Source organism: Mastigoproctus giganteus, chromosome 1 (assembly GCF_048544385.1).
Source record: "Mastigoproctus giganteus isolate SK-2022 chromosome 1, ASM4854438v1, whole genome shotgun sequence".
In the NCBI taxonomy this organism is placed as follows: Eukaryota; Metazoa; Arthropoda; class Arachnida; order Uropygi; family Thelyphonidae; genus Mastigoproctus; species Mastigoproctus giganteus.
Genome location: NC_143575.1, coordinates 243,610,361 through 243,630,631, shown reverse-complemented (window position 1 = coordinate 243,630,631; position 20,271 = coordinate 243,610,361). Strand labels below are relative to the sequence as shown.

Sequence of the window (20,271 nt, the reverse complement as noted above, 5' to 3'; positions counted from 1 at the left end):
TTAAACTTGCCCAGAAACCTCATAGTATAGTAACAGATGATTACTATGATGATTAACTGTTATGGAAGGTCATCTAGCAAGTACACTAAACTTCTCTATCTTAAGGGCAACCTTAATATTTCCAGGCCTCTTGACTATTAAAATTCTTGATCACAATTTTTCTCCCCCCCCCCCCATGGTTGACTTGTGTAAATTTTTGGGTATTATTCTAGACTGTAAATTAAACTTTCAGATATGTCTTGCCCCTTCATGATAAAACAGTCAAATATACTTCTATGCTTGTCTGTCTGTTGCATCAATATTCCATCTTTTTCTTTACAAAATCTGTTCTAAAATAGTTCTGTTGAAGTTGCTGTACTCTTTTTTTTCTTCTGACTAGCCATGGTTTCCTTTCCACTAAACTTGCTATTTTTAATCTGTCTGATACTCCCCTTTCTAACTGTGGAAACTCAGAAGACTAGCAGTATGTTCTTTTCACCTGTTCATATTACTTGGATCTTCATCAGTCTCTGTCTGTCAACCATTTTCTCTTGGCAATGAAACCTCTCTTGGACTCCAAAGAAAAGTTTAATATTCTGCAAGCTCTTGCTCATAAAGCCTTCATCAGATGCAGACAACTCATCAATAGTACTTCAAATCCTGGAACTACTCCCATTCTGGCTCTACCTTCAGTCCAAGACACCACCACATTTAGTTCAAGTAACAGTGTTCATCGTTATCTTCAACTTGGACAATTCCTAATCATACTCATAGAATGCTGAACAACCTGAACTGCTGGCACAAGATATCCTGCATATATATCTTTCCCATCTCTTTCCTTTTACGTCTTGACTTTTCATCTGTCTAACAGGTGTTTACTTTTTACTCTTCATTTTTCTGCTATTCTTTCTTCTATTGTGTTTGTTCTTGCTGGGACCAGCCTTCCACTAGTGCAAGACTTGGTAGTTTTCTATCAATTCTTTATTTTTTATTACTTGGTTTTTGAATGTTTTGGACATTCAGCATGACATTCAAGGTTATCTGCAGTTTGCACTAGGTTGTGGCTTGCCTCATGTGGTGTAGTTGAGTACACCACAGGAGGCAGGTGTACAAGGACATACCTTCCTGGTAGCAAAGTGGCCAGGAATAACTAGGCAAAATAGCAACACATACAGAGCACAACACACATTTCAGGCCTTTCTGTAGCATTTTTGTATCATCGCAGTGTACCATGGCACAGTTGAACTAGCATTTAGAAGCCGCCCTACATAAGATACTATACATGTCATATCAATACAAGATGGTCATTTCCAATTTCATCTCCTCTACATACCCTCCCCTTGTATCTTCAACAAGTTGTTTATAAACCTTTTCTATAACGATAGTCAATTATGTTTTTCTTTTTTCTATTACATTCCCTTCATGTAAAGTTGTATCTACCTTTATGCTGAAATAGTATATTTGTAATTAAGAGTGCATGGCTTGCACAAAATTCTCAGCTTTTTACCACTGTTGTTAGACAATTTATATTAATCACTTTTCTACCATGTGAACTTACTGCTCAAACTACTATGATGTTATATGTATAGGGAACATAATACTAAACTGCTACTGTACCCTATGTACAAACAAAAAAATAAAAACAAATTTTCAACTGAAATTAAAAAATAAGAACAGAAAATTGGAAAGTGCCTATCCCCACCACAGGAAGTAACACACACAATGACTATAATGGCACTACTGCTGCACCATTGCTGTATTCAAGCAAGAATATGGAAGGACAATTAATGGGTGAAGAGGTACCTCTTAAAAGGAAAATAAAAACAGAAAAAAGAAAAACAAGGAACCACAAGTGATTTCTTCAGGGACACCTACTCTTACAGATCCACAAAATGTCATACTTTCATAGCGCACTATTGTGCTATGTGCCATAATAGAATAAACTTAAATATAGAGAGCCCTCTATAAGTATAACATAAGAATTAAGTCTACAAAGTTGTTTTTTTTTTTTGTATGAAATTTTGACGTAGACTGGTGGCAAATCAACTAAATGCAAATATGCAAAAAAAAAAGTATACAAAATTGAAAATAGAAATTAGAAGGAAAAAAAAGATAAAAATGAAATAAAATATAAACAGAAAAAACTCAAGCAATACCAACTGACAAGTTAATTAACTGAATGACAGCGATTACTAAAAAAAAAAAAAGGGAGTCTAATTGCATTGAAAAATGCATAAAAATAAGGAATGGAGAGGATTTGAAAGACAAATGGAGTGCACTGGCCCCAGCAGTTATTTTCTCAAAAAAATATGAAAAGAAACAAACATACATGGTGTTATTACTTAACAATTAAATTAGTCACTTTTTTATCACATGAACATATTGCTGAAACCGCAGCAAGTACCATGTATGCCGGGAACTACTGCTCCTTATATGAAAACAAAAATTAATAAATTTTCAGTTAAGCTCCCTGATGAAAAAACAACTCTGGTCTCCCTATTTTCCTTTTAAGAGGCATCTGTTCGCCGGAGGATGCCCTACAGTGTCCTCACTTGAATATAGGAAACAGTGACATCATTACAGTGGAATTTTCTGTGGGACACTTCTCATGGTTGTGGCTAGGCACTTGCTAATTTTCTATTCTTTCTTCAGTTGTTAATTAACTGGAAATTATGTATTTCTGATTTACATGTTGAAAACAGTATATCCTGGCAAGCACAATACTTGCTGTAGCTGCAGCAATATGTTCACTTAGTAGAAAAATTAACAATTTTAATTTAATTGTATAATAACACTATGTATATTACTTTCCTTTCTTATTTTTTAAGTAATATAACTGTTAGGTATCCCCTTCTCTGAATTTCACTAAAATAACTACATATATAACCTGTAAACATATATAACCTAAAATAACCTGTAATTAAGAACATTTTTTCAATCATAATTTTTAGAGAAGCTAAAATGAAGTCTTTTCTAACTTAAAAAAGAAAGGAAAAATCCTGAGGAACTTTTTTTTTAAATTTCCTATCCATTGCTGTCTTTTTTTTGTACCTTCTGATATTTTGTTTTTGAAGCTTTACTGTTAACTTATTTATAATTTAGTTTATAAATAAGTTAACTTAGTTATCATTACATTCTTACTTTATTAGTCAATTTAAAACACACCAGTCACTCAGATATTCACTGACAAAACTGTGCACAATGTGTGTTTTAACAATGCATTTTGAATGACTGCAAACATCTGAATGTGATTGTTTACATAATATACCTCTTTCTCTGTTCAGAACTAGCTTAAAAAAATGGTGTAGTGTTTATCTAATTTTGAAACCGAATGTGAAATCTATTCGTCAGAAAGGGAGAGTCTTATTCCTTAAAAAAAAAAAAAAAAAAAAGTGGTTGTCTTTTTGGTTTAATGTTAGATACAGAAAGATTTGTAATTCTTTACAAATGTATTTAGAAAGTAATTCATCTGTTTAAATTAGATTACTGCTTGATAACAAGCAGCATCTTTGATTAGAAAATAAAGATGAAAATTCATTTCAATGATCCAATAAAGTTGACAATTCATGACAAAGTCAATAGTTCACTGAAAATTTTAAAGTACTGCATATGGGTAGCAGTAACCCCATACAACTGTGCAGAACTACTCACGATAGTGGAAAATGAAAAAGACCTGGGAGGATGGGGATAATTTTGCAGTCAGATATGAAGTTTTCAGAGCAGTGCAGATGGGTTGCCAGAGCAGGTCATGGTGTCTTGTCAATGATATATAAGAATTTTGCTAGTAAGGAAAACAAGGTGATTATTCCTTTTTCTAGCAACTCTACATCCTTTTTAGGAAGGATGTAGAGTTGCTAGAACAAGTACAGAGAAGGCAACAAGACTGATGATCACACCACATCACAGATACAGATGATTTCTCTAACTGTTATGAAAGGCAATTGTTACTCACATATGAAAAAGGAAAATTTTAGTATCATGTCAGCTTTTCCAGTTGAGGCTTACAGAATTTAGAGGAAAGAGAGAATTTATTTTCTTTTGAACAAAGTTGGTCCTCTTACCAAGAAAAGTTCTGCAAATTGCAGTGTCTGGAGACGAGGCACCTGTGAGGTGTATAAGGCTTTAGATTGTTTGAGCAATCTCAAAGCTGATGGGATTCTTCCTCTTGCTCAGGTTATGCACTTTTTGAGGGGGGATAAATGCAAACTGAGGAAAGCCAGTTACAGAATAGATGCACAGAAATTTGCTTTTAGCCAGCAAGTGTTTGATTGCTGGAACAAACTTTCATCTGTCATTGTGGAAGTTGAAAGCTGAAATAGATCCAAGAAAGGACTGGACAAATGTTTGGAGCATTTGCTAGGTGAAATTGAAAGTGTTTTTTTTTTTTTTTGGTTGGCTAATGCTGTATAAGCTTGTTTTCTTGCATCATATGCCACTGCTAATGCTTAGTCTGCAAAGAAAAAAAAAAGGAACCTGTGTTTAAAGGGATACAGATGATTTCTCTAACTGTTATGAAAGGCAATTGTTACTCACATATGAAAAAGGAAAATTTTAGTATCATGTCAGCTTTCCCAGTTGAGGCTTACAGAATTTAGAGGAAAGAGAGAATTTATTTTCTTTTGAAATTGAATTGTGTTTCAAACTGGCATTTGAAAGTGAATCACAACAGAAATTTAGCAGTGATCCACTATTCAAACAAACAAAAAAAAAAAAAGTTAATGCAACAAGAGACTAGTTTGCTGATCAATTATAACAGAGTTTTAAGAAGTGCTTTACTTAATGTGCTCATTTTGTTAAGACTAATGTTTTTGGCTTATTTTTAAAGTGTTTAGATGCAAACTAGCATAGAATAGTTTTTAAAGATAAGATCGACCTTATAAGGAAATGCTGACTTTGTTATTTAAGAGTAACAGCTTACCTTAATTGTTTTGATTTGAAAGTGGTAATATGAAATTGGTTAAATATAAGTTTGTCTTCGTTTTTTCAGATTGCTAATTGTTTTATTTAATTATGTACATTAATCTATATAGTCAACAATAATGATAGAAATGCAAAATTTGCACAAACCCCCAAACTAAGTGAAACTTTTTTTTTTTTTGTGAAATACACACTCTTCTGAATACTTCACTAAAGTGGAGGCAGGGATGCAGTGCAGAACCTGTGATTTTGAGGTACTGCAACTTAGTTATTTTTCCAAACCTGTAGTCAGCTAACATGTTTTTCTTTTGCTTTGGTTGGGAATTCAGCTTTCATTGTGCTTGAAGGTAATTGGTACCTCTTTGCTTCTTATACTCGACCATAAAGGAACTAGAGGGTACTCTATTGTTTCCTACAATGCTATTAAATGTCATCTTTTTCTGACCCTTCAGCTAGACTATATACACAGAAGAATGTCAACCAAACTTCAATTTTTTGTCTTTATTTCTGCACAAATAAGTGTGCTCAATGATAATGCTTTTCAGCCAATTAAACTTTCTTCCAGACTGGCTCTTAAAAGTATTGCTACACCTTCCTTACATTGTAGCTTACTTCAAAAGTTTATAATTATTGTTAGCTGAAGTCCCACTGTATTTATTCTATTGGTTTCTGTGATACCTGCTATTCTGATATCATATTAATCAATCAATCTCTTATTATATTTCTGCTAATTCTACTTTGTCATTAAGCTTCTGATATTGACAGTATTTTTCTTGATAGTTGTTCCAATAGCATATTAACCATGTCTTGGCCCTTTAATAAGCATTGCAGGAACCTTGTTGATCCCAACACCCAGGTGATGTGTCCCAATTGGGACATCACCTGGGTGTTGGGATATCAATTGGGACATGGAATAAGGTTTTAGCCTATAATTTATCTAAGTTGGTGAAACCTTATCCCATACTGATAGCCCATTCTCATTCATTTGGTAGCCATATAGCTGGCTCCATATGCCATGGGAGGGTGAGGATGGACACTGGGTCTATACCCAAGATGGTTTTCCCACAAACTTAGATTAGATTAGATGCTGCAATCTCCTCCATGTTAGACAACCTTGTAATTTCCCTTAACTCCACTTTTGAATATTTAGCAATATTTCTCTTTAAGTTTTTTTTTATTTATTTCTTCAAAATATTACAGCATTTTGATTTATGTCAAATAACCATGCAGAAAAACAGCAACAGTATTATTTTCATGAATTATTTTATTTAGGAGTGTATCTATATGATAAAAATTAAAAGCACAGGAATTTTTGAATATTTCTCCTTTTCAAACTCTTTAACTCTGATCATTAATTTTATAGAAGTAACAGGCAAATTTTTGTTGAATTCAATTCTCTAACCTTAAGTTATTCTTTCAAGATATGTGTGTGTGTGGGGGGGTGGGGGGTGTCTTTAAAGAATATTTTATTCTATATTTTCAATTTAAATTAAAAAAAATTTAAAAAGTAGAATTTTTAATTCTACTTAAGTGTAATTCGATTATTTAATGTCGGCACAACTGAAACTATGCCTGTTACGACTACAAGTAAAATTACTAAAGCTACCAATCCCACAGGAAAATGAAATGCATTCATGTTATAATGAATGCATTTCATTAGTGAAAGGCCATTAGGCCAGAAAGTTGGCTTTTTTTTTTTCTAATATCAGGAAACCCTTTGTACTTTGAAAATATGCAATTTTGTATACAGCATTTTCTGCAGCCAAAAAAAAAAAAAGATAAAAAAGAACTAACCAAAGTGTATGGCTAATCATTATTTTATTTTAATGTAAGTTATGCAGAATTTCTTCCTAAAATATTTTGTTGTAAGGTACCAAACATCTCAAAAGCATGCTTAGCCAAACTGTTTTTAGACAGGAAATGATTTTATAGTATAAGGTTTCATCAAAGTCCTGCATGCTTGCCATGGAGTAAGTGGTATCAGCTTGCAGTTTTCACAAATGAAAAAAAGTTAAATATCTTATATCCCTCAGAACCATGTTTCAAGTTATAAACTTTTGTGTCTAAGATGAAGCTGCATTTCATATTAACAATTAAGTTATTAAGCATAATTCCAAAAAATTACAAAATTTTATAGTATAAGGTTTCATCAAAGTCCTACATACATGCCACAAGTTAAGTGGTATCAGCTTGCAGTTTTGACAAGTTAAAAGGAATTCAATTTATTTATATCCCTTCATAGCCACATTTCAAGTTATAACCTTTTTTTCTGTGTGTATCAGATAAAGCTGCATTTCATATTAATAATTAGGTTAATAAAAACAATTACAAAATATAGGGCTGTGAGTTTAGAATCATGAAAGAGTCCAAAGTTGCCTGGTATGATAAATACCTCAGATTCTAGTACCTTTCTCCTTTGAGAGCAAACCTTAATCAATGCTGGGTACTGATTTATTTACCATATTTTTACTACATTATTTACAACTTTGTACTTGTATGGAGTCCTGCAGCTGGAACAATTACAATCACAAATCATTTGCCAATAAACAAGTTGGCAAATTATTTATGACTGAGTATAAATATCTGCTAATTTTTGGAACTGTTCCACCAATTACGGATGAAACTGGTCCACCATGTGAACCAGTTTCATGACAGTCAGGTCACACTCAAACAATGTAATATACTCATGGACTTCTTTTAGGGCCTACTTTACCAGGTCAGTTCCCCATATGATGAAACAAAAGGAAGGTCACTTTTGTTGCAGAAACAATCAATGTGTGTGAAAAAAATCTGTACCAACTTGGGTGAATTTAGATATCTTGGTATCCTGCAATAATGTGGAAGTTTATTAAGGTAGAAAAAGAGACTCAATGTCGATCTTAAACAAACACAGCAAGCTACATGATTTAAAGCACACTATTCATTTTTAGACACCATATTTCAAATTTTCGTAAGGCTACAAGAAAATTTTATTATCCCAGAAACTTCTGGGATGGAAGACAATGAAATTATCAAATGAAATTTCAATGTTAAGAAATGGAAAACATTATACAAGGAGTGCAAATAAGCAATTCATTCATAAGTGAAATTTCATATACTAGATAGTTACTGGCAGAGGAAGCAAAGGAGAGTGCACTGAGAATGATACTAAAGCAACCATGAGAAAGTATTATTTAGAACTAATGATGGATAATTCTTTAGAATAATCTTTAGATTAATTTCAAAATTATAAAACAGGTGGTGCTATTTTGTCTAATTTGCTAAATTCTTTTTAAAAATTATGAAAAGTAGGATTCTCTCATAACCTTGTGGTTTTGCAACTGACAATTGGTGATATTTAGTAAATATTTTTTAAAGTTAGTAAGTTAAAAGGAATTCAATTTATTTATAATAAATTGAATTCCTAAAACAGAGCATTCACCACAAAACATAAGAGAAAGTCCTACTTTTCACATCTTTGGAGAACATCCATGTTCTCTGAAGATATTCTTTACTCATATCACTAGTTAACAATTTCTGCAGTAGAAGTTAAAGATAACATTTTATAATAAGTGAAAATTACTTTATTTGTATTCGTTTTTTTCCCCCAGCTTTAATACAAACAATGGAATGCATTTTGATTATATAACAGTGGGAAAAACCATATAAGGAAAAAAAAAAAAAAAAAAAAAAAAAGATTTAAAAAAATTACTCTCTATTTCCATAAGTCTTTTCTTAGAATTTTCCATCTTCCATACATAAATTTCTTAACTCAACATAAAAAGTGAAAGTAACTTGTTCTAAGGATTTAATTTTAAATATGATGGTTATAAATCTGACCATTCATACTACACTTATTGTAAATAAACACATACACTTTCATAGTTCTGTTGAAACTCTCCACACATAAATACGACTATGAAGTAATTACTGACAAAGTTGGAGTTCATGTGCAGATGAGTGTTAGCAGTCAAAAATATACACATCTGTCAAATATTCCAGGTCTGTTGTTACAGCACTATTTTCCTACAGCAGCAACAGAAACATCAGAACTCCACAGACAGCAAGCTGTTTGATGTGGAAATCTTCATTAAGCTGTAGCAGAAGTGGTAGTGATGACCACAGACACTTGGAATACACCTGAACAAAAAAAAAAAAAAAAAAAAACACTAAGAAAAATTAACATTTACCTTTAACATAATACTCAGCAAATCAGATATTTTAGCTTGGAAGAAATTTTTATAACTTAAATTAAAATTACAATTTCTAAGAGTTAAGGAATTTCCTCAAATTAAATGGACATCTGCCTTCATCACACGCACACATTTTTGTCATATTTAGTTTAAATAGTATTTATAATATTAATATACATATAGGAATCATTTAAAAGATGGGACCTGCTTCTAGATAACACGTCCAAATAAATTTACAAGTTTAGTTTACTTTTCCTAATGTTTGCACATATCTGACATGACTATGCATGTTACCCAGTCAGGTGTCTTTTTAATAGTGGGCTGACTGAAATTTCTTCAACCAGAGTCAATTTTTAAGATAATGAATAATTCTATTTTGCTTCGTTTCAGTTAAAAAAAAATAAAAATAAAATAAATGAATTAAAAAAAAAAAAAAAAAAATACATATATATATATATATATATATATATATATATATATAATAAGATTTTTGCCACGACTCTGCTCTTCAGAAGAATAAAGTTGCCTTTTACAATGAAACTTTATTCACAAGGAAAATATAGAAACCTTGATAGATCTGCCTATACTGAACTTTTAAAATCCATGCTCAAGGATGTAGGCATAAGAGTTAATGTCCATCAGTCTATCCAAACACACTTTTGTTCTAACAAAAAAAAAAAAAAATTAATCAGAAATGTGGTATCAGCAGAATGAGCAATTTATGAAAGAAAGAAAGAAAGAAAGAAAAATAAATAAATAAATAACAAATTGCTTAAAGTTTCTTCTCCAAAATTACTTGCTACTGGAATTAATGGGCATAGTAAGTTGTTCATTGTTTTTGAGTCAATTATCAAGCAAGAAGATGGACTTTCGTCATTCTACTGAAAGGTATGGAGAGAAAAATTATTGTTGATCACATCAGATATAAAACCATATTAATTTGTTTGTTATTTGGTTTTTAGGAGCATTAGCAACCAACTAAGGCCATATTACTCCGGGGATGTGCGGTGGTCATTCCCTGACCTTTCCGCATCCTCCGTATTTGGTGGGCACGGCTTGAACCCCGGTCTAATCAAGAAGCGTGTGCTATGCACTGCTGCTCCTGCCCACCTGGCTAGGGAGGCACCCATATATTTATTTGTCTTAAACTAGATGTTTAGCTTATTTTGTTAAGAAAGCCTACAGTACTGTTTGTAAAAAACTTTGGTCTGCTCTGTTAAGTTGTTTCATGGCTTAGAGAAACAATGGACTTAATGTTGAGTACATTCATGGCACAATACATGTATGACTTGACACAGTAATGGCAGAGACCTTTTTAAGAAAGAGTGAGTTTTAATGTTTTGCTTAAAGCTTGTGTTTAAAGTGTCTAATTATATGCAACCAGTAAGAGTCAAGGAAAGTGATTCTTACTGGATTGTAACACTCAATGCTATGACACTATTATAATGCTATAAACTAAAGGAATGACAAAAGAGTTCTTACTGGATTGTAACACTTAACTAACATTAGTTAATGCTATGACACTATTATAATGTTATAAACTAAAGGATTGACAGAAGAGTTACCAGACAATTAACATTAAGTGTTACAATATTTATTTTAAGCAAAAATCAAGTTTTCTAACTCTTTAAAAGATGAATCATTACGATTTCTCAATTAAGCTAAAGAAAGTTTGCTACAACAATCTTTAAGGTTACAATGTCAGACACAGAGTTAAATAAGTCACACTTCCCTGTGAGAGTGGCTTAATGTTCCATTCAATTGACCATTGTTAAACAAGTGAAAAGTAGCAGAACTTTATGCTCTTCAATGAAATTTTTATTATTTGGTGTTTTTGTCCATTATTCAAATTCCAGAAAGGTTTTCATTTGTTTTAAGTAAAGAAATCATAGAATTGAACATGTCATTAAAAGGTGTAACTGAACCTTTTAATTCAGTCACACGAGTCACTATTTGACAATATGCACTTTTTTTTTTTTGAAAGTTTTACATAATATGATATAAGAAAAACTGTTCATTCTGCCAACCCCACTTCTGATTAATTTTTATTACATGGTACTCAGTGAGGGAAATCATTTAACGAATTCTACCCTGCTTTTATTTTTGTTTCCTGAGTTGACAGGGTCTTCATTTTTAAGTGGTTTGCTTAGCATAGGACCACAGTATTTCCACCCAGCCCTTAAGCGAGTTTATAGGTTACTGAAATACTATGACTCTTTGTTCTTAGATGTCAGTATCTTTGTGATTCTTGACAAGATGACTCAGTTGAAGTTCTTTATTCTATCATAAATTTTAACTACATCTATCATTTATCTTCTGGCCTTTTTATTTCACAAATCCAACAATACAAACATGCATCAAAGGGCATAAGATTATTTCAATCAAATATTCTTCTGCCCCTTCTATTTAAGTGCATCCTATCCCTGTAAAAAGTCTCCTGTTAACAAGCACAGATCACTCCAAGAAAAAATTCTACCCCATGAGCCTTGCACATTCTCTCCAGGGCTGAATTGATTGATGCTTTCAAATTTAATCTCAACTTGCAACTTTTTCCCAATATTGCCCTCTATTTGTTAAGGAAGTCCTGAGATCTCCTACTCTAAATATCATTAGTGCCAAAGTGTACAATATTATCTTTTGTGCCCTTAAAAGATATCTGCTCTAACATCATCTACTTTTACCTCTGGTACATATACCCTGGTCTTATTCCACCAATCCTTCTTGCACAACATATTTTCCTGACAATAACCACCTGTGGGATTACTGTATTCTGCCTTAGAGATTGCCACTGCATTGCCAGATGCACAAGTGCGAGCTCTGACAATGAGTCGAGCAGCTGAGTGCTTGATGGACCCCAACTTTAATTCCTGCAAGGGCATCTACCCTTCTCTTCAAACTTTCATAAAGCCCCATTGCAAAAGTGGAATGCTGAGTTGGTGCCTAATTTCTTCACAAACTCTCTGTACCAAACACATTCCCCTTAGCGTTTACATAGGCAAACCAAGCACTACAAACCCTACAGAATTGGGTGAAACACACACGTTACAGATTTTACTAAAAGGCTCTTTAAAAATCAGACTATTACCACAAATAAAAATAGTGGGAAGAACCATTAAACTAGCAAATGCAAATAAAGTATCTAGGTATTACCCTGGATGGAAACCTGTCTTTTACACCTCACCTACTTGAGAGAAAAACTAAGGAACTATGCAGCACGTAGCAAGAATAACTCGCAGGGACTGGGGACTCAACAGGATGACCCTGTCCCTGTATTACAAAACAATATTCATCCCAGCGATTACCTATGGATCACCAATCTGGTTCAGGAAGGCCGGAACCACAGTCAACAGGAGACTGCTGGAAATCCAAAGAAACACGCTGCTAACTATAACCAGGGCCTGCAAAACGGAAAGCACCCATGCTCTGCAGGTCCTGGTGGCAGCTCATCCACTGAACCTCAAGGTGACTAGATGCGGACTCATGTATTTACTATCCAAGGATATGCCTGCCTCCAACTATGACTTCACCCTGGACCTAATTAACAGCTGGACGACAGAGAAACAAACAAAAGTGCCTCATGTTGCAGATTTGGCAGCACAGATGGGAGATGTTGCCAAAGGGTCAGGTTGCAAGAAGCTTCATACTGAGTTGCAAAAATGTACCCAAAAGCCCCCTCGTGGTTCTATCCGGGGCTAAATACAACCTTCCTCCTGACTGGCCACAGTCCATTTAAAGCAAAACTGAATGCACTCAAAATAATAAAAGAGTCCACATGTCCCCGTGAAGAACCTGAAACCTGCCAGCATATTATGCATGACTGTGAATACTATGAAGAACACAGAAGTAGACATAACTGATATCCAATACTTGCCAAAAATCAAGAACACCATCTACTGGATTCAGAACATGAATACAAAGCCCTCAGCTGATTTGCACTTGACGTCTTCAATGAAAACAAACAGATAAGCACAATAAATAAGTTAAACTGATGATGAATATCAACACAGAGGAAATGACGGCAAAATACTAAGGACAAACTGTAAGAGTAGATCTTACATTATCTGGTGTATTTGAGTCTTGGCAAGTGAAAGTGTAACTAAAAAAAGGTTTAATTTAGCATCAACGAAATGTTAGTATAAATTTAAGTGTTCTAAGTGACAATGTCACTTAGAACAACTCGAAGTTCTGACAAAAGGGGCGATTAAGAGCTCAGGCACAGATAATGATGACTAAAAGGTTCACTTAAAATTGACAAAGGGACACAACACCAGAAATAAGGGCAAGTAAGGATCCTGACAAAAACCAAGCAACAGGAAAGGCTAAGTGGTCACGCCGAATCAGTGAAGGCTCGTGACAAATTATGGAAGAGGCTGCTGTAAGCGATTTCTCTGGAAGGGCTGTAGGGAAGGAATTTTAAAAACAATAAGAAATAGCAATAAAGAATATGCTATTCTTAGTAAGAAAATGGGTGGGAAATAAAAGTTAAGAAAAAGGAATTCGACGTGATTGGTGGAAGAGATCAGGCGAGGAATGATGAACGAATAGATGAGAGAAATTAACATGTGATTTGGGGGGGAAAAAGAGAGAGGGTGAGACAGAGAAGTGGGAGCACAATCAAAGTCGTAGTCAGAGTATGGGTCGGAACAAGGTTGTGATGTGAGAGAAGTAAAAGAAAATAATGATAGTGAGTGTAAAGTTAAGATAATTATGTGCCTTACAGTGAGAAAGAATCTCCCAATAAAGTGATGTCCCTACGGAGAGATGGAATCTATAGGAAAGGTGAGGAGCTGGTCCTTATTTGTCCTCCACAATCCACAAGCAGTACAGCCTACTAAACTGGAATGAAGGCCATCTCTTAGATGTAATAATAATTGCCAATCACCAGAGGTCCTTCAGAAAGGTGGAAGCAGCAGAAGGTGAATACCAACGGAACACTAACTTAGGACAAGGAAAGAGCAAGATAGAAATAAAGTAAGTGGACTGTTACTTTCATGCTATATAAGCCACAAAGTAAATTCCAGGACACACACACGCACGCACGCATATACTAGGGCTCTTGTATCCCTGAGTAATAGATTGAGTGCTTTAGGTGAATGAGATGTTAACAGAAACGATTAAAGCCAGATTTACACAAAAGGAGATGGTTATGTCAGGCATCTGATCATAATCCAATGAATTTGTGTTAATTAAAACGACAAGGTAAAGTTGCGACAAACATTAGGGAGAGCAGAGACAGTTAATGCTTTATAGAAGGGAAATTTTACATAAATTAAGAAAGCTGACACTTATAGAATGTATTTCGTACCAAAGGTAGAAATTAAAATAGATCACAAATTGTTACACACATCTAGCCAACATCTTAAGGGTATTTAGAAATAGGATAAGTAGATTTTGTATTAAACTGAATTGGAATGGCTTCAAGAATAGAAGATTCCCATAATGTTAGAATGAATTATGTGTATATTAGGTAAGGTAGCCTAACCTGTTACAGGGCAAGAATAAATAGTGGAATTGTTAAAGTATGCCTATGTTGTTCACCAAGAGAAGGTAAATCCAATGTTATAACCAGATTAGAATCTGCTGGTATAGTGTTTGAACTGTCTTCACTTTGGGAAGAAATTGCAGATACTATACTTATGAAATTTATAATATGTATTATAGTGTACTTGTATATATTATGACATATATTAAAGTTGTTTCAAAGGTATTATAACTGTTTGTAATTATTCATAGACTCAGACACTAGCTTACCGACATAATCAGGTTCTATTAGGACCGAGGGAAATCAAGGCCCTCTGGACCACGAAAATTCTGATTAAATACTGCAGTCAGGTAGCGTAAGTAGGTATCAGAGGTTTGAGGGCACTTCTCTTTATTACTAATTATCTCATATAATTAAGTAATACAATAAATCAAAAGAAATATAGTAAACCTTCCCCCCACGAAACGTACAAAGAGCAGACCCTTATGGATAACATGCACCAAAATAAATGGAGCACCAATACATGGTATTACTGAAACAGCATTGATCTAGGAACCAATGGGAGTGGCACCACCAAGATGTGGCCTCTCCCAGGATGAACCCACACCAGATAGGACCCACACACCTAGAAGAGGACTAGCCTCCACTAACATCGGACTGCACTTGCTGGCGGACACTGCAAGCCACTAGGGAGAACTGGGTGGGGCTCTCTTGCCCGACCCACTTTCTTTACCCATCCCTGGCAGGAGGAATGGTTTGCCGGTCCTTCCCCTCCCTGCCACTCCTCCCTCTGGTGGGCATGGGATGCCCCACTGATATACCTGGGGTCACCTTCCCTGTTGACCCCATATTTCTGTCTTTCCCCCCAGCCATCCACCCCCCTCCCATACTCTACCTATGTGAAAAGTGAATGCCCCACTCAACAAAAATTTAAAATTCCAAACTCAATACTCTTGGAACCTCTTTCGGCCTAACTGAATCCTTTTTTTTAAATATATATAGGTCTTAGCCACTGAAATCTCAGGAAATTAGGTGGCAGGATCTGCCAGAGTATTTAACTAAAAATACTGGTGTACCTGGTCTGCCTCCATAGGACTCAGTGTGGGCAACGTTGGGCCCTCAACAGGTGTCCAGCAGCTAAATGGCCAAACGAACAGGACAAATGTTAAGGACACTAATGACAGTACGCTGCTGCAACAGGATCTAGAAAAGTTGAGCAGATGTGCTGAGAGGTGGCAAATGAAGTTTAACATTGACAAATGTTAAGTACTACAAATGGGAAGCAGTAACACCAGAGTAACGTATCAACTCTGTGGTACTACACTGACAGTGGTAGAGAATGAAAAGACCTTGGGGGTAATTGTGCAGGCAGATATGAAGTTTTCTGAGCAGTGCAGACTGACTGCAAGGGTAGCACATGGTGTCTTGTCAATGATATACAGGAATTTTTCTAGCAGGGATAAGGAGATGATTATCCCCTTGTATAAGGCAATGGTCAGGCCACATCTTGAGTACTGTATACAGGTCTGGAAGCCTAATTTTAAGAAGGATGTAGAGCTGTTGGAACGAGTATAGAGAAGGGCAACAAGATTAGTGAATGAAACAAAGGGTTGCTCTTATGAAGAAAGGCTTAAATTTTGCAAATTACAGTATCTGGAAACTAGGCACCTGCGAGGTGATCTGATTGAGGTGTATAAAGTCTTGGAATGGTTTGAGCATGCTCAATGCTGATGGGATTCTTCCTCTTGCTCAGAATAATCACCTGAGAGGGCATAAATTAAAACTGAGGAAAGATGTGTTGAAGTTTGCCTTTAGCCAGCAGGTAGTTGGTTGGTGGAAGTTGATAGCCTAAATAAATTTAAGGCCGAGCTGGACAGGTATTTGGAACAAACGGAGGGGTGAAATGGGAGCTTTTTTTTTTTTTTTTTTTTTTTTTTTGGTTGATGCTGCATAAGCTTGCTTTCTTGCATCATATGCCTCTACTAATGTCACTTTCTATAGCAGTTGATTATTACAGTAATACTTTCCCAAGCAATAACAAGATTACGGATAGCATCCAAGACATTCCAATTTGGCTCCAAATTGTTCCCTCCTGTTGCAGATCAAGTATTTTTGCTGTAATGGGCACTGCATCAGGTATACATGTAAAATTTACTTATTTTCGCTGATTGCAATAAAGATATTATATATGTGTAAAGTACCTTATCAGGTGGGCACTTGCTCTCTTGAGGTTATAAATAATGCCTTGATCCAAGGCATTATTTATAACCTCAAGAGATAATGGTTGCATTAAAGTGGTGTTATTGGAGGGTAAAAACAATAGCGGTAAATTTGTCAACTTAAGTGTCTCGGCAGAATGTGCTGTACAATACAACGGTCTAGAATCATTAAAATATTCCTTTTTTTTTCTGAAGCCATTCTTCTGTCCAATTTTGATAACCAAGACTGAAAAATTTTGACCGTAAGCTAAGCACTTCTATTGGACTCATAATCACAGGGAAGTTGGTTAACTGCTTTCAAACACCTTGGCTTGGAAAACTTACCAATCACAAGGGTCATAGTTTTGTACTGCCATCTGAATTGCAGCTAACAGAACAGCGAGTCTTTGTTTACTTAATTTTCCACCATGACAAGGCTCTCCTGGAACAGTAAATGTTTTGTTTGGCAGCAAATTATAAAATAAACCTGTATCGTCAAGATAAAAAAATATCCTTTGCCTCATATTTTTCAAGGATGGAACGCAAACACAAACAGAACACAAACAGCCTGCAGCCCTTTCTTTGTCAACTAATCCAGACTCACTGCAAACATTTTGCGAAACCAAGATATCCCTGTCTTTAAATCTTTGGAGCCAGCCACTGCTGTATTTGAAGTTGCTAATCCCACGTTGCTGAGCTAGATAATTTGCCTTTTCTTGCAAAATCAGACCTAATATTGGCAAATTATATGCACGCATTTGCTGGTACCACTCAAAAAGTTTTGTTTCAAGCTCCTCGTGTTTTGCACCACAGATTCATTTCCTGTTTTTCACTGCTGCTCCAGTGTCACGAACTTCTTCAAGTCTGTTTCAGTTTTTCAGTATTGTGGATAAAGTAAGTAAAGGGATGTTGTATTCCTTTGCAATGTCCGCTTTGCTTCTTTCCATCCTAAATTCTGTCCGCCTACGTTTTGTCGCTATAACGCTGCTGGATAAGGTTTAATATAAACAAATTAAATTAATTTAAAGACAAGTTCCGAAAAAGACATCAGCTCAGATAAAATGGCACAAAAAAATAGACTGCTGTATATGATAGCAAAAGACTCTTTGAACTGAGTTAACAATTTTTTTTTTTTTTTTGGTAGTTGTTGGGGCATAGGCTTCTGTGGCCATAATGCACCTTCCAAAGTTTTTGCAGTACTTTGATCCAAGCCTGAGGCAGGAATCGAACCCGCAACCTTTGGGTTGCCAGGCAGGCACTTTACCCACCAGGCTACCCCGGTCGGCAGGGTTAACAATTGCAACTGACCCTATTCCAATGGAGATCAAGAGAGTACATGCAAACAACTTAGAAAAACTTTTTATTCTTTTGTTAATTTAACAACTCATCCTTCAGAAAGATGTTTGTCAGAGTGCACTTGACGTTGTAGCTACCATAAACTGCTTTTGTTTACACAAAACTAATTTCTAACAAGTCAGTGCCATCCTTCAGGAAGTAGGGAGCCAGGTGGCTGGGGGCAATAATGGAATCGCTCTGCCAAGATTTGTATTAAACATACAAAATTAAAATATTTATTTCTCACGTGGTGAAAAAGAACATATTTACATAGAAAAGCCTATCCTTTCGAAGGGGAATGGTATGTGCTTCATATAAACGAGTACTTTGTATTAATGAGATTTTACTGTATAACACCACTTTTAAATCTCTGGCCTTTACAGGGTACTGTCCTACACCTACAATGAAAGCAATGCAGAAATCGGGGGACCTCTTGGTGCTGTTAGACACTAAATACACTTTTTTCCCCTTAGCTGTTTTCATCTTTAGTCATTCCTTTCTATTTCAACATGCATTTGTAAAAATTTTATCCTGACTTACTGACAAATCTAATTTAAACTTATGTGGAAAAAGTGTATTTTCTTTAAAACTAACTTCATCTGATCTATATTTAGCACAGTATATCACCATTAGCTTTTTTGAAACAGATTACTAATATTTTTGCTTAAAAGGTACCTCATGAGTGGCATAATACCACCAGACCTTGGTTATAAGGCCAATGATGCATCTGTACTTCTCAATAAAATATGGTTATCTATAATCTGGAATAATTCTGGGGGTGATGGTATTCTACCAGTTTCTATTTTGGACCAGACTGGAACATCTACAACATGAGGAGACAAAAAAAAAAAAAAAAAAAGTAAATAAAAGCTTATTTTACTTCCACAATTTAATATTTCCTACTTCCACCTAGACGGTGTATTTTAGATAAATACAGCTTCAATATAAGTATTCCAGCCATTACCCCAATAAAAGAAACAAAAATTTCAATTATTAACATTAAATATTTTACTGAAACATGATATATTAAACTTTATTTAGAAAAACATTTAAAAACACATTAAGAAAAAATATTTAGAAAAATGTTTGGAAGAAATTACTCTGAAGGATGCACATTTTGGCTACAAAAGATGGTTTTTCTAGGTACCTTTCGAAATCATATGTCTTTCACAAAAAAAAGATGAAATTAAAAGCTATACTCTTATGACATTAAATTTTTTCAAAATAGTTTTATAAATTTAGAAGTTAGCTAAAACTACTTCCCAAGAAAAAGGGTAAAGCTTTTAACCACGGTTATTTTAGGTTTGGTCACGATGCACTAGTATATTATTCAAGTTGCTTTGATTATATTTTTAATATTGTTTTATTACGAAGATTAATTACTATAATTAATGTCCTAATTATGTTTTATGTTTATGAATTGCATATGTAAAAAACAAAAAAAAAAAAAAAAAACAGTCTGGTTTGAAGGATGAAAAACAATTCCCAGTGGCCTCCACTTGAGACTAAGGAGGTCATTCACTTTCTAGAAGTTTTATATGGTTTCAGAACCCGATGTTTCTTTTCCTAGAAAAAAGAAACTTTTAATAAGAAATTACTATAAAAAGTTTCTTCCCAGTCATCAATAACAAAATATGCACCCTTGAACTTTCTTTTTAACAGCAATAAGTCATAAACAGCTACATCATCTAACAAATGCTTCATGAATAGTCAAATTAAATGAACAAATTTATCTGCTAAAAGAACTGAACCTCCCTAAATTTCATTTTAAAGATGGTAGCTATACATTATGAGGGGGATTTGAAAAGTTCATAGCCTGAGTATGAAGGGTTTATTTGAGGAATCTAGTAACATGTTACTTTCCAATACAGTCCCCTTTGGAGTCAATAAGCTTTTGCAATGTGTTCATTCCAGCTGCAAAGGTTTTCTCTTGGACCTCTCTGAATACATCCACTGCAGCAATGACATCACTGTCAGTGGGAAATGGATGCCAGCAAGATATTTTTAAAATTGAGAAATAGGTGGAAGTCTGATGGTGCTTGATCTCATGAACATCGATGATAGTACACGATATCAAAGCTACGCCATGGTAATGACAGACTTGTGAGCAGATGTACTGTCCTGCTGGAATAATACTCCTTTGTACAGTTTTCCCTCAACGTTTCTGTTTGATGGTTCAATTTTTTTT

The 20,271-nt window shown here is 34.6% G+C and overlaps 1 protein-coding gene across 3 annotated transcripts in view; it reads right to left on the bottom strand.

Annotated features, from left to right (window-relative positions):
* The window catches only part of SelT (selenoprotein T), an 89,792-nt gene that overhangs the window by 9,667 nt on the left and 59,854 nt on the right, over positions 1–20,271 (bottom strand). The window contains exons 4-5 of one of the 3 annotated variants that reach the window (XR_016547117.1): positions 18,759–18,906; positions 8,751–9,015 (exon numbers count right to left, since the gene is read on the bottom strand). Coding sequence is in view for 1 of the 3 variants with exons in the window: in XM_090376681.1 (XP_090232807.1) it covers positions 18,791–18,906 (116 nt within the window). In the remaining 2 variants the exon portion in view is untranslated. Of the gene's footprint in view, positions 1–8,644; positions 9,016–18,758; positions 18,907–20,271 lie in introns of those variants that run through there. The other 2 variants (XM_090376681.1, XR_016547119.1) reach the window with 2 other exon arrangements.